Source organism: Chrysochloris asiatica, unplaced genomic scaffold (genome assembly GCF_000296735.1).
Source record: "Chrysochloris asiatica unplaced genomic scaffold, ChrAsi1.0 scaffold00485, whole genome shotgun sequence".
Classification (NCBI taxonomy): domain Eukaryota; kingdom Metazoa; phylum Chordata; class Mammalia; order Afrosoricida; family Chrysochloridae; genus Chrysochloris; species Chrysochloris asiatica.
Window position 1 is genome coordinate 462,925 of NW_006409003.1, and position 15,206 is coordinate 478,130.

The 15,206-nt window shown below is 47.7% G+C and overlaps 2 protein-coding genes across 2 annotated transcripts in view; one reads left to right on the plus strand and one right to left on the minus strand.

Annotated features, from left to right (window-relative positions):
• Positions 1–1,596: 1,596 nt before the first annotated feature.
• ZNF135 (zinc finger protein 135) lies at positions 1,597–3,093 on the minus strand. Its single transcript, XM_006877343.1, has one exon. It carries the CDS (start codon positions 3,091–3,093, stop codon positions 1,597–1,599), a length of 1,497 nt encoding a protein of 498 aa, XP_006877405.1.
• A 4,740-nt stretch (positions 3,094–7,833) lies between these two features.
• Positions 7,834–15,206, plus strand: part of LOC102820760 — a 33,498-nt gene continuing 26,125 nt past the window's right edge. Inside the window, exons 1-3 of the mRNA XM_006877344.1 lie at positions 7,834–8,054; positions 8,258–8,318; positions 8,706–8,964. Of these exons, the coding sequence (XP_006877406.1) occupies positions 7,834–8,054; positions 8,258–8,318; positions 8,706–8,964 (541 nt within the window). The remainder of the gene's footprint in view (positions 8,055–8,257; positions 8,319–8,705; positions 8,965–15,206) is intronic.

A 15,206-nucleotide genomic window follows, 5' to 3' on the forward strand; every position in this document is an offset into this window, starting at 1 on the left:
TGCCCCTTGGAAACCCTACACAGGGGCGTTGAGTTGGAACTGATTCAATGGCACTTAACACTTAACAACACTTAACCGTTGTTAAATGCCATCAAGTTGGTTCTGACCCATAGCGACCCTGTATAAGGTTTCCATGGAGCAGCTGGTGAGCTTGAACCGTCAACTGTGCAGTTCACACTGACTTTGCAGTCTAGTGCATTAATCCACCGTGCCACACCAAACAACTCTGAGATTAGTCCCTTAAAAGGAGGCAATGCAAAAACACCCCACAGAACAATATTGAAAGAACATTTGCAGCATCGTAGCCCATAAAAAAATGTCAAGTACTGACTATTAAGGAAACTTAAATCTTAGCATTTGATGAATAAAATCAAACTGACATAATTAAAACTCAAGGCTGATAATAATCAAAAAACAAAACAGTTTGATTTAACGATGGGTTCTGAGAGTGCTAAGTCACCAGGCAAGAATGGGTGAAGGAAGTGGGGATGTGTCAGTATGGCGGTACTGGTGTCTACATAAGTGTACGCATACGTACACCTATGTTTGTAGATTCATGGTTCAGTTCAATACTGTTACACCTTAAAGTTAAAATGTATAAAAACAAAAGCTGACTACGCCAAGATGAAGAACATACAAAAAAAGCGTTCAGGAGATTAAGTTGTATATTTACTCAGTCTATCTGAAAAACATAATGTTCCAACTTGAAACTACTATTTTTCATGAGATGGTGACTTCGAAGAAGGAAAAATCTTCCATTTTTCTATAAAGCAGCAACATGTATTTCAAATATCCATGCATCCTGCAGAGAAATTTATAGTGAGAACGGAGCAGCCAAAGCTATCACACCGTCTGTGAAATTCCATGGAAGTGACTCTATAGTTCTTATCTTTCCATATAAAACTTCTCGGTAACATTGCATATAAAGATTAATTTATTGCAAAATAATACAGTGACTTCAAATCTGCTTACAGTACACTGATACACAGAATTCAAATCTATGAGACTAGTTTCCATGTATGCTGATCACACAATTTACATACAAGTCAGGAAGCTTTGTACTGAGAGTTGAGTGTCTGTGGTAATTCCATAAAGATGTCACTGTTGGTTCTGGAACACATCTCACTATATTGATTTCTGCGAGAACTGAGTCAATTTGCAACATTCATAACTTATACCTTCCCATCATAAGGGTATAATGTACAATAATGATCATTTCTGGCTTTATTTGGTTCTTTTTGAAAGGCATTTGTTGGGTTTTCCACCACTTTAAAGTCACCCCCAGATCCACTAAATTTGTTACATTTTTTTTGTAGATTTTTATCATGTAACATAAGTGGGCACTTAACATTGATTTTCTCCACATTCCCCTACTGTCTGATCTGATATTTAGGGATGGACAACCTAGGGCTTGATATTTCCATGATCATTCCCATTATTGTGAACTCTGAGGGCTGACTAGGGGATAGTGTGTGGGAAGGCCTGGGTGTTAATATCTGTGTTGTTTCTCAGCAGTGTGACTGGGTGAAGTCCAGGAAGGGATGGACTATGGCTTAAGGCTTTACTACATCCCCAGCACTCACAGGGTATTGTTGTCTACCCAGTATGAGTTCTCTGGTGCTTGGTGAGGGAGGAGCTGTGTGTAAAGGCTTTCCCACAGTCCCTACACTCATACGGCTTCTCTCCCGTGTGAATCCTCCGGTGCTGAGTGAGGTGGGTGCTTTGCCTGAAGAACTTCCCACACTCCTGACATTCGTAGGGCTTTTCCCCAGTGTGTGTCCTCTCGTGCTGGTTGAGTGATGAACTGTGACTGAAGGATTTCCCACACTCGTTGCACCCATAGGGCCTTTCCTTAGTGTGAATCCTCTGGTGTTCTATGAGAAGGGAGCTCTGGCTGAAGGCTCGGCCACATTCCCCACATTCATAGGGCTTCTCTCCTGTGTGGATTCTCTGATGCTGGATGAGCGGGGCAAGCTGACTGAAGGCCCGGCCACACTCATGACATTCGTAGGGTTTCTCCCCGGTGTGGATTCGCTGATGTTTCGATAAGGATGAACTGTGGCTAAAGGCCTTGCCACAGTCTCCACACTCGTAGGGTTTCTCCCCGGTGTGGATTCGCTGATGTTTCGATAAGGATGAACTGTGGCTAAAGGCCTTGCCACAGTCTCCACACTCGTAGGGTTTCTCCCCGGTGTGGATCCTCTGGTGCTGAGTGAGGTGCGTGCTCTGCCTGAAGGCCTTCCCACACTCGCTGCACTCGTACGGTTTCTCTCCCGTGTGGGTCCTCTCGTGCTGGCTGAGCGAGGAGCTGTGACTGAAGGTTTTCCCACACTCGTTACAGCCGTAGGGTTTCTCTCCCGTGTGGATCCTCCGGTGCTCAGTCAGGAGCGTGCTCTGGCTGAAGGCTTTCCCGCACTCACTGCACTCGTAGGGTTTCTCTCCCGTGTGGGTTCTCTGGTGCTGGATCAACGGCGTGATTTGGGTGAAGGCTTTGCCGCACTCCTGGCACTCATAGGGTTTCTCCCCGGTGTGGATTCGCTGGTGTTTGGTTAAGGATGAACTGTGGCTAAAGGCCTTGCCACACTCCCCACATTCATAGGGCTTTTCCCCGGTGTGGATTCGCAGGTGCTGGGTGAGGTGGATGCTCTGGCGGAAGGCCTTCCCGCACTCGCCGCACTCGTAGGGTTTCTCACCTGTGTGAGTTCGCTCGTGTTGGCTGAAGGAAGACCTGAAACTGAAAGATTTCCCACATTCACCGCACTCGTAGGGTTTCTCACCCGTGTGGGTTCTCTGGTGCTGGATCAGTGGGGCAATTTGGTTGAAGGTCCTTCCACATTGGTTGCATTTGTAGGGCTTCTCCCCAGTGTGGATTCTGTGGTGTTTGGTGAGTGCTGAGCTGTTTCGGAAACCTTTGCCACATTCCTGACATTCATAAGGCCGCTCTCCTGTGTGTGTCCGGTGGTGTTCAACGAGTGCTGAGCTGTGACTGAAGACCTTTCCACATTCCTGACATTCGTAGGCTTTCTCTTTTGCATAGCTTTTCTGAAGGACATCTGCATTTAGTTTCTGGTCCTTTCCATGTGCTCCCCACATATGGGGGTCTTGTCTTTCAGGGGTCATTGGCTGAGTTGGGAGGTTGGGGTTCAGACTCAGGTTTCCTCCAGCCCATCCCCCTGCTGCTGCTCCTGTGTGGGTGTCTTCAGAGGCACGAAGGCTGCCTGCTCCACACAGACATCTGGGCTGTCAGGTTGCCACCTCTAGTGGCTCCTGTGGACCACAGACCACCCCACAGTACCTCTCTACCAGGACACCATCCCTTTTCCAGAGATGTCTTGCCACAGAGGTTACAGCTCTGTTTTAGTCTGGCCTCCAAGTCTGAAAGAAAGAAAACGTAGAAATGTTCCTTAGTCCTGTCGTGAAGATAAACAGTTTGTGGGGGAGGAAGGGAGGAGGTATACAACTGATGACTTTGAAAGGCTCACAGTACAAGTGGCTTCGACCACTTTAACATATGGCTTTGCAAACCAGAGAAAGAACAGGATAGGGAAGGAAAATGCAGAGAGGAACTGGGGGAAATGGACTTAAGGAATATGGACCGAGAAAGAGGGTGAAGAGACAGCATCCAGGGGAAGTATGGACCCATGTGCCAGGCTTGGAAGGAGCACAGTGATTGTCACATGCTGGTGAATCCAGACCTCACAAGGCCAGGTGACTGACTGAAGGAAGCTGTCACTCGGGAAAGGGTCTAAGATCTGTTTCTTCTTGGAGGCAACTAGCTCTTGTCCACCTTAGATGTAAAACCCATCAGCTCCTAAAGAACAGGAATTTGCTGAAGCGTCCATCAACAGGGTGGATAAATGACCTGTGGCATTATGTTGATCTGGTTTATTTTCTGTTTATCCAGCTAACTGCAAACACCGTGATGGGGAGGACTGTACACGCTAGCAGATGCTGCACACACCCATTCACAGCAGACACTCAAGAACAACCAGACTAACGGAAAAATGTCTTCTCTCCCGATACTTCAGCAGGCCGGCTTTTATGCCCTGGTGCCCAGCCTAGCCCTGGCAGCCACAGTGCAGGCTGGTGCCCACCCCACTCCAGGCTGGCATTTAAAATTCAACAGCAGGCCACAGCTGATGATGATAAAAGTCAGAATTGAAGTTAACACGTATAGGGATAATGCTTGCCTTCTGGGGCGTCACAAATGTAATTTAAGTTCCTGTAACAGCAACAGAAACGAATACATTAGCAATCAAAGTTTCTCACTTCTATAGGATGAAATGTGATTAGTATCATAAATGACAAGAAGATAATTAGTGGCCACCACACAGAAAAAGCTCCAACAAATCAGTAAGTACAAGACAACACACAAAACAACATCAAAATTCAACACTTCAAGTAAGAGGCTGGGTTATTGGATTTGCGCACACAGTTCAGTTTCTTGTCTCTAGGGACCAGGGAATGACTCTGAGGCTCTTTTTTCCCCTTTGGTCCAACTTGATGACACCTAACAATACCAACAACAGCTGAACACAGTCTGCGTTTGACTATTAACCTAAAAAAGTCCCAGTTTGGTGCTACAGGAAAAACACTGGGCTGCAAGGTCGTTTGAATGACAGTTTGAGCGGTTCAAACTCACCAGCTGCTCGTTGGAAACTCTACACAAGGTCGCTATGAGTTGGAATCAACTCAATGGCACTTAACATTAACCTAAAGGTCAGTGGCTCAAATGCACTCAACAGAGCTGCTGAAGAAAGGCCTGGTGACGTGCTTAAGACTACAGCCAAGAAAACCCTATAGTTCTACTCCGTAACACACAGGTGACCATGAGCTGGAATCTACTCATAGGCAGCGGGTTACTGAGCACATGGTACCAGGGACCAGAGACGCATATGCCAGGCCTTGTGGAACTGACACAAATGTAAAACCCAGGAGAAAACAGGAGGGATGTCATTGCAGCAGCCATGTGAACATCTGGGAAGAGCTGTGAGGCCAGGGGTGGTGGTGGCGTGTGCAAAGGTCCTAAGGCAGGAAGGAGCTGGTCAAGATGGATGTGGCCAGTGCAGACCAAGGGAACGAGGGTGGCCCTAGGTCTGGCTAACCCTTTGTCCACATGGGTCTATCTTGTAGGAATCTCTGTTCCATCAGAACCATGACCCCAAAGATCCTGTCTGCCACTCTTTCCTTGACAGGCTGAGATCCATCATCGGTCAGTTTTAGATTCTGACCATGATCCATGATGAACTGTGAGCTCAACAAGGCCCAGGACGGATTCAAGTGGTCAATTCATGCTCTGTGCCTCAGCACACACTAGACCTTCAACAAATGCCTGACAAACAGGATGATAAAAGCTACTTCATTCTTTAAACAAAGAAAAAAGAGCCAAGCAGAACCTCCAGATGCAAGCACACCTCGCTTTAGCATGCTCTGCAGATGGCGCCTTTTCCACGTGAAGGTCTGTGGCAGCCTGGTGCCGGGCAGATCTGTTGGTACCATCTCCCCAACAGCGCTGGTGTTCCTATGTCATGTCTCAGTATTCTCACACTGAACAGACTATATAGCCCAGTGTGATCATAACTTTATATGGACTGGGAAACCAGGAAATTCACATGACTTGCTTCATTGTGATGTTCTCTCTAGTGCAGTAATCTGGAACAACATCCATGTGATCTCTGAGGGGTCCCTGTACTGATCAGCTCTGTGGGCACAGAAGGTCCCCCAAGTATAGGCCCCATCCTGGTGGGTCTGCCCATCTGACGAGGGAGGGGATGAATGGCAGTGAGTGGAGCTGGTGGTGAGCTCTGTGGGCCAGTGGTTGCCCCGAAGAAGGTGGGTGGGAAAATACCGGGTGACACCACTGCCAACTGCTAACACTCTGCCGGCCTTGCCCGTGTCACACAAGACCATGGCGGCCGCTCAGTGAACAGGCAGAAATATAAACATGCAGGTCTGGCGGTCACTGTCACCTGCCTCCATATCTGATTTCCCCCACTGATCCCACGAGGTGATGACAATGAGGAAACTAGGGGACAGAGAGTGGAGTTATGTGCTTGAAGCCATGCTGCTAAGAGCCACCTCAGGTCTTTCATCTTTCCCCTCGGAGACCCCAGTGCCCAATGCACAGTGGGACAGCAAGCCCAGAAGAGGAGGCAGTCCTGCCTGAGAAGAGCACTGGCCCAGGAGAACTTCCTGGAAGAGGAAGACAAGTGTATCTCAGAGCCTTCCTGCTGCTTGGGCCACAGCAGCCAGAGCTTCTTGCTGAGAGAGGCCCCAGGCCCCATACACCAGCCTTGGGGACCTTTCTTGACCCTCCTGCTACATACACTGGTCATGAAAAGTGCCTGGCGCAGTTCTATCTCAGCTGGTTCCCTCTGCCTAGAACACTTTTCCTGGGGCATTGCTCTCTCTTTCTCCTCAGAGGGTGCTCACTGGTTAATGTCCAGCCTTCGTGGCCACCCCATTGCCAGGATTTGCTCTCCTGCAGGGCACTACACATGTGCCACACTGTTTATATCCACTGTTTATATGGACCATGAATCCCATGGGGACAGGGATTTCTGCTCATCTACATCTCTAGGGCCTGGGACAGCACCTGGAAGGGTACCTGACCTCTGACAGGTGACCAGTACATGTCTGCTGAGAAACAGTGAAAAGGGTGAGCCAGGAGTCCTGTTTTGAGAAAGTCCCAGACACATCACAGTAGTGGGACTGAAGTACATCAGCCAGGGTAACGGGCAGGGGAGAGGATTCAAGAAGCTCTTTCAAAGGGGTGACATTTAAGATCTGGAGCGGACCAAGAGCTGGCAAGGGCTCCACTGAGGGCCAAGGCTCTGAGGCGGGAACTGAGCATGGGCGTAGTGGCATACTCACTGGGGGGCTGGCATTTCCATCTGCAGCCTCTTCCAGGAGCCACTCTGGCTCCTCTGGGCTGCCCTGGAGCTCCCTGCTTCTGTGGAGAGCCCTACACACTCAGGCTAGACCGACAATTCCTGAGCTCCTCCTGTGAGCCTGGCACAATTACAGTCTATAAAAAGGTGGCCTTGCATTCTCCTACTCCACCTCACATACAGGGACACTGAAGCCCAGGTGTGTGCGAGGGCCACGCGCACTGCCAATTTCTAGCGCGATGGATATCGGTTATGATGATGAAAAACCAGATGGCCCTGGAAATCCCCCTTAGCAATGTCTGGCCAGCAGGGTCATCCCGGGCGTTGCCTGGGTGGGTCCAGCAGTTTGTGATCCACTGCTGAACCAGGTTTGCAGAAGAAAGGTTTGGGTAACTGCCTTTGTAGATTTCTGTTGGGTGTCACCTAGTAAGTTTCCAGCTCATAACAAGCCCATGACAGAGTAGAACGACCCCACAGGGTTTTTTTTACATGAGGGACCCTGGGGACAGTCAGCTCATAACCCAAAGGTTGATGGTTTGAGCCCACCAGCTGCTCAACAGGAGAAAGATGTGACAGTCAGCTTCTGCAAAGATTGTTGTTGTCATGTGCTGTGGAGTCGATTCCCACTCATAGCGATCACAGCCTTGGAAACCCTGCATGGACATTATGAGACACAATGGACTTGACGGCAGTAGGCTCATTTTTATGGGAGCATACCACAACGTCTCTCGTCCGAGGAGCTGCTGGCTGGGTTTGAACCACCAATCTTTCCGTGAGTAGTTAAGCACTTAAACCACTGTGCCACCAGGGCTCTTTTTCTGTAAAGATTAATCAAGAAATCCCCATGAAACAGTTCGGTCTACTCTGCAACACACGGGGGCGGTTATGCATTGGAATCAACTCAACAGCAGTTAAGGACAACAGGGCATGTACAGGGCTGAAAATGGAGCCCAGTAGCAGAGAGAGACGATTGCAGGTGGTGACCGTGGAGGACAACAACCCTGTCACTTCAGTGAGCATCTACTATGCCTACTACACTGTGCCTACTACACAGACCACTGCCAGCGACTACTGTTCATCCCTGGCTGATTCCCCAGACAAGAACTCTCAGGCAAAGACCCTGCCTACAACACTCCGAGTTCATCCCCATCCGTCCCGGGCCCTGTAGTCTGCAGCTTTCAGGATAGAGGTATCCTAGTAAAGTGTTTATGGGTTTTCTATGTGTCTCCTCAGCTCCACTCCATAAGCCCACAGTGAGAACCTCATACCCAGAGTGAGGGCGCTTGGGTGAGATACTCAAGGCTCACAAAACCCAGGCTGTCTGGAATCCGAAGCTGTGCACCTGGTCTCCCCAACTCCATTCTTAGGGATGGAACCTCAGGAGAAGGTGGAGGCCCCGGAAGCGCCACCAAGGCAGGCAGGAAGCGGGTAAGTGTCGGTCCCTCCTCCCAGATCCCGAGATCGGAACCTTCCCTCCCACCCTCCTTTCAACACCGGGTGCCCCCTTCTCGCTCCTCGCGGCCCTGTTGTTATTAAGTGCCGTCGAGTCGGTTCTGACCCAGCATAGGGTTTCCAAGGAGCGACTGGTGAGTTTGAACCGCCGACCCTGTCGTTCTAACCGGCCTGGCGGGTCCTGCACTTATCCTACAGCGTCACACCAGGACTAAAACCGCCGCCCCCCCCCCAACCCCGTCCTTCCCATGCCCCCGGGAGACCCGCCTCAAGCCCAAAGCCGCAAAAGGGACTCGGAGGAGACCTCCAAAATTGAGTATATTTTCCGGTCGGGCCCCGAGTAGACCCTGGCTCCCCGCCCAGCTTAGCCTCCCGCGCCTGGGACCAGCGGGGGACCCCACTTACCCGCCCGCCACCAGAACAAAGGCCCAAACCACCTGCCGGCTCTGCGTCTGCGCAAAGAGGAAACGAAACTACAATTCCCAGAGGGCCCCGCGTTTGCTTCCGGTTGACCAAGCGCTCGTCCCGTCCCCACCTGGAGTACAGTTAACTAGGCAACAGGGTTCCGGGCTCAAGCGCGGCTCGGAAACATCCCGCTGGGTGCAGCCTCCCATTTTCTACGGTACTGATTTTATCCACAGACAGTAGGATTTAACCCACAGCTGCCACTGACTGATATTGTAATCGCTCGGGTGGGACACGGAACTATAACTCAGAGGGCGGAATGCGCGCTGGTAGTCCTAGTGTTCGGTCCGAGTCCGCCTGGGGCGCTGGGGACAAGGAATCAGGGTTCCGGTTCACATGGTGGCCCAGCGGACCCGCACCCAGTTCAGCCTTCTCTTTTCACGGCGACCCCTCCCAGACCCCACTCACTAGTCCTACCTGAGGCCGAAGACCACATCTGCTACCGGCACCTGTTTGGCACCTCGGCGGACAAGTGCCAAACTACAACTCTCAGAGGGGCGCAGGGGCTGTGGATGCCTCCCCCCTCCCCATCCATTGGCCCAAACAATGGTTGGAGAGTGTTGGCTTTCCTGGTTGTGGCTGTTAGGTGCAATGGAGTTGATTCCACTCTTGACAAACCCATGTACAAGAAAAGGAAACACAGCCTTGACCTACATCGGCCTCAGAAACGTTGTTCTGTAAGCCTGTTGCTGTAGTCATTGTTAGTCTATGTCGTTGAAGATCTTCCTCTTTTTAACTGACCCTCTACTTTACCAAGCATGATGTCCTTTTCCAGCATTGAAGAATTGATGCCTTTGAATGTCAACTGTGATGTTGACATAGCATGTTAAATATACCATGAAATGCCAGAAAAATGAACAAATCTGCCTTGAAGAAGTACACCCAGAATGTTCCTTAGAAACCAGAATAGCAAGACTTTTGGTATTTCAGACATGTTATCAGAAGGGACCAGTCTCTGGAGAAGGAAAGCGTGTTTGGTAAAGTGGAGGGTCAGCACAAAAGAGAAAGACCCCCAAAGAGATGGATTGGCACAGTGTAGCGATTGTGAGTGTAGCAGGACCAGCCGGTGTTTCCTTCTGTTGTACACAGGGTAGCTGTGAGTTGGAACCGACTCCATGGAAACCTAGCAACAACAACAACAAATATTTACTGGCTGCCCTCACATATAGGGCCCTAAAGACCATGATCCCTCATTTGTGGGTTGACCTTTTGGTGGGAGAAGAGAGTGATTGGATGGGGGGCGCTCATTTTGAGAGGATGATCTGGGAAAGTCAGGGAGAGTACTGAGCAGAAACCATGGAAAGATGTTGAGGATGTTTTCGAGGCAGTGAACTTAGAGTAGGCAAACTTTGTAGTTCAAACTGACTTTGCAGTTCCGCACTTATCCTACAGCACTATACCACACCAGAACTCCACATGCATATTGTTGTTGTTAAGTGCCATTGAGTCGGTTCCGACCCATAGCGACCCTGTATAGGGTTTCCAGTGAGCAGCTGGTGAGCTTGAACTGCCAACCTTGCAGTTCAAATGGCTTTTCAGTCTGGCACAGTAACCCACAGCTTCACACCAGAATTCTCCACATGCATATGAGGCTGTTGAAAATACCAAGGCTTGGATCAGGAGCACCTTAGTCCTTAACCTGATATCTTTGCTCATGAACACATTGAAGAGGTCTTGTTCAGCAAGATGCAATATGTTGTTTAATTTCTTGACTGCTGCTTCCATGAGTGTTGATGGTTGAGCCAAGCAAAATGAAATCTTTGATCATTTCAATCTTTTCTCCATTCATATGGATGTTATTTATTTGGCCAGTGGTGGGGGTTTTTGTTTTCTTTACATTGAGGTGTAATCCATGCTGAAAAGCTGTGGTTTTTGATCTTCATCAGTAAGTTTTAAGCCCACTTCACGTTCAGCAAACAAGTTTGTATCATCTACATATTGCAGGCTATTAATCCTGATGCCATGTTCTTCTTCATATAATCCAGTTTCTCAGATGATTTTCTCAGCGTAGTGACTGAGTAAGGATGGTGAGAGAATATAGCCCTGGTGCACACCTTTTCTGATTTAAAAGCATTTATTTTTAATCGACTGCCTCTTGGTCTATGTATAGGTTCCTCATGAGCACAGTGAAGTGTTCTGGAATATCAGGACTCCTACTGGGGTCAAGGAGTCCTGGTGTGACACTGTGGGTTAATGTGCTGGATTGCAAAATTGGTTTGAACTGCAAGGTTGGTGGTTTAAGCTTACCAGCTACTCCTCAGAAGCCCTATACAGCGTCGCTATGGATTGGAATCGACTTGATCGCACTTAACAACAACAACTGGGGTCAAAATCTAACAAGCGAGAGATTTGGTTGCTATGTAATGTGTACATTGCTTTTGTTTTCTTCAGCCATGATAGAACCATTTCCAACGAGTTCGTAGCCTTGGTTTGAACCTGCTCAGAGTCCCAGTGTGGTGCTATAGAATAAGCTCTGGACTGCTAACAGCAAGGTTGGTGGTTCAAATCCACCAGCTACTCCTTGGAAAAGTTATACAGGGTCGCTATGAATTGGAACTGACTTGATGGCTCTTAACAACAACAACAATAGAGGCACTTTGGAAGACCGGTACTATGCTTCCTGAAAGGTCATGACCTTAAAAAGCCTAGGACGCCGTTTACTCAGCACCCACGCAGTCACCATGAGTCAAGTCGTGTTGTTCCCCACTGGTTCCTACTCATAGCAACCCTGTCTAGGGGTTCCAAGGAGTAGCTGGTGGATTTGAACTGCCCATCTTGAGGTCCGAATCGACCTTGCAGTCTAGTACATTGTCCTGGAGCACCACACTATGGCTTGAGTCTACTCTCCAGCAACTAAGAACAAACAACACGGGAGTTCAGCAAGGCGGTTACTGTGTGTGTCCAGGCAGGTTCTCTGGAACCACCGACCACTTTCATACTGGAAACTATACCATAAGCTTTATTATTATAAAACAAACCAGGATTTTTTTTGAGAGAGAGAAAACCACAGGAATAGTTGAAGCATTCACCAAGGTCCCAGGAATGCAAACACAAGAGCTGGTTTGCATGGAGGCACATTGACCCAGCCCTGCGCATTTCCCAGGGGTGTATACATGGGTATAGGAAACATCCCACCAGATGCTTCAACATGATATGCCTACTTGTACTTTGCATATTGCTATGTGATTGTCTAAATTGTCTGAACAGTCGCATAGTATTCAGAGCTGATGTGCTATCACAGCTCCATTTATCATTCGCTTAACATTCATTGGGTCCGGAGAGACTTTAGGCCCAGGGTACAACAGCGGACCGGTGGATGAGGCGGGGAGTTTTGCCGATTCTGCTATCATGATTTTCTTACTTTTACTGTAGTTGCTAAGCAATGAGCGGAAAAGATCTAAGAAATTGAAAGGAGTCAAGTACATTTGTTCACCCTTTTGAGAAAGGAAGTCTGTTTTCAGTCAAGGCAACACCAAGAGCAGATTGTCCAGTAAGCAAGGTAGGCACAAGTTTATTTGTGCTTATTTACTAATCTGTCAGGGATTAAAAATTTTAAAAGAGGCTTTAAATCTGTAGGAAGGTACAGTGGTGTTTGGATAGAGACGAATGCCAGCCATGCCTAGAAACAGAATATTTGATGTGAAAAAATATAAAGTGTTTGCTAAGACTAATAAGTAAGCCCAAGAAAACCCATGCTCACATTGCTTATTTAGTAATCCGACTCTGGTTCACATACTAGATTTGAAGCTGAGGACGATTCAAGACCAGGGCATTTTTCTGTTTAATAGAAACTACTATTCTCCAACTCTGAAAACAGTGAAGAAGAGACAAGAATTCTCATGTTAATAAAAAGAAGACCAAGTTTACTGCTCCTAGAGGCTGGTGGAACCCCAAGACTAGGGCCCTTAGTCACATATTGCAGGCTGTTAATAGGTCTTCTAACCAGCCGCTCCGCGGGAGAAAGATGAGGCTTTCTACTCCTGTAAAGATTTACACCCTTGGAAACCCTGTACAGGGTCGCTATGGGTTGGAACCAACTTGACGGCACTTAACAACAACAACAACAGCACACTTCAGGTCTGGAACTAAACTCACCCCATGGCTCAATTTTCAGTATAAAATTCAGTATAAAGGGGGACAATTGCATTGTGATGTATGCACACCATGGTTGGTGATTATGTGCCATGGAGTTGGTTCCAACTCATAGCGACCCTGTATAGGGTTTCTGAGGCTGTAAATCTTTACGGGAGCAGAAAGCCTCATCTTTCTCCCATGGAACAGCTGGTAGTTTTGAACTGCTGACCATGAGATTAGCAGCCCGATTTGTAACCACTGCGCTACCAGAGCTCCTTGCTAGAACTCTTCAATTCCATCATCACTGGCTTTGGCAGTTGGTGGGTAAATTTGAACAATAGTGGTATTAAGTGGTCTTCCTTGTACGTGCATGGATATTGTCCTACCACAGACAGCATTGTAATTCAAGATAGATTTTGAAATGTTCTTTTTGATAATGTAAATCCATTCTTCTTCAGTTTGTCATCCCTAATATAGTAAACCATATGATTGTCAGATCATTAATGCCTAGGATATCAATGTTTATGCGTTCTACTTCCAATTTTCCTTGTTTCGTACTTCATACATTCCATGTTCTGATTATTAATGGATATTTACAGCTGCTTCTCATGTTGAGTTGTGATACATCAGCACGTGAAGGTCCTGAATGCTTTACTCCATTTGTGTATCATGGTCAACTCTACTTTGAACAGGCCAACTCTTTCCCAGTCGCATTTAGAGTGCCTTCCAAGCTGAGGGGCTCATCTTCTGGCATTATATCTGACAATATTCTGGTGCTATTCATAATATTTTCCCATTCCAGAACTATATTTGACCATGTTCCACTGCTCCTCACAAGGGTTTCAGTAGCTAAACATTCAGAAGTAGTCCGTTTCTCCTTCTTCCTAGTCTGTCTTCGTCTGGAAGCTCAGCTGAAACCTGTCCACCATGGGTGACCCTGCTGGGATTTAAAATGTCAGTGGTATGGCTTCCAGCATCACAGCAACACATAAGCCACCACAGTCTGACACTCACGGTTTAAGGGGTTAGAAATATGAATTCAGGGTGCCAGCTCAAGGAAAAGGTTTTCTCTTTCTCAGTTCTGGGGAAAGTCCGTATCCCCTTTCAATATCTGAGGGTCCTTTGTTCACTGGAGATCTACATGTGTCTTGGCATCAACCATCCCCTGGATCTAGGATGTTCCCCTGAATGTGGTTGTTGTTAAGTGCTGTTGAGTTGGTTCCAACTTATAGCAACCCTGTATAGGGTTTCCAAGGAGTGACTGGTGAGTTTGAACTGCCGACCTTGTGATTCAAACCGATCTTGCAGTCCAGTGCATTTTCCCACAGCACTACACCGGGACTCCGCTCCTTGAATGTTGTTAAGTGCCGTCGAGTTGATTCTGACCCATAATGACCCTATATAGGGTTTCCAAGGAGCAGCTGGTGAGCTTGAACCATTGACCTTGCAGTTCAGATGACTTTGCAGTCTGACGCATTAGCCCACAGCGCCACACCAGGACTCCTCCCAGAATGTAGGAGGGTCCAAAGAACCTGCTTCATTCCTGGCTCTTTCTTGTTGCTAGTGTGTGTCTCACTTGATGCTTCCCCTCCTATTATTTCTTGTAAGATAAAAGTTGTTGCAGGCCACACCCAGGGAAATTCCCCTTACATTGGATTAGAGATTTAATGTGATTGAGGGTATTGCATCCCACCCTTAAGGGTATGAAGGGTATTGCATTCTACCACTCCTCTGTCAGTTTGTCATACTGCAGTGGCTTGTGATTTGCTGTGATTCTGGAAGCTATGCCACTGGTATTTTAAATATCAGCAGGGTCACCCCAGTGGACAGGCTTCAGATGAGTTTCCAGACAAAGACAGACTAGGAAGAAGGAGTGACGAACCACTTCCACATATTTAGTCACTGAAAACCTTATGAATAGCAGAGAAACACTGTCACATATAGTGCCAGAAAATGAGCCCCTCAGGTTGAAAAGCACTCAAAATGCGACTGGGGAAGAGCTGCCTCCTCAGAGTAGAGTTGACTGTGATGACGCGAATGGAGTAAAGCCTGTGGGAGTAAAGCCCGTGGGACCTTCATTTGATGATGGGGTACAACTCAAAATGAAGAGAAACAGCTATAAACATCCATTGAAAATCAGAACATGGAATGTACGAAGTATTAATCTGGGAAAATTGAAAGTTGTCAAAAGTGAAATGGAATGCATAAACATCAATATCTTAGGCATTAGTGAGCTGATCATGACCTTGACTATATCCCATCTAAATTTAGAGATCATCTGAAGAATAGATTTGATACATTAAACACTAAAGACCAAAGACCAGA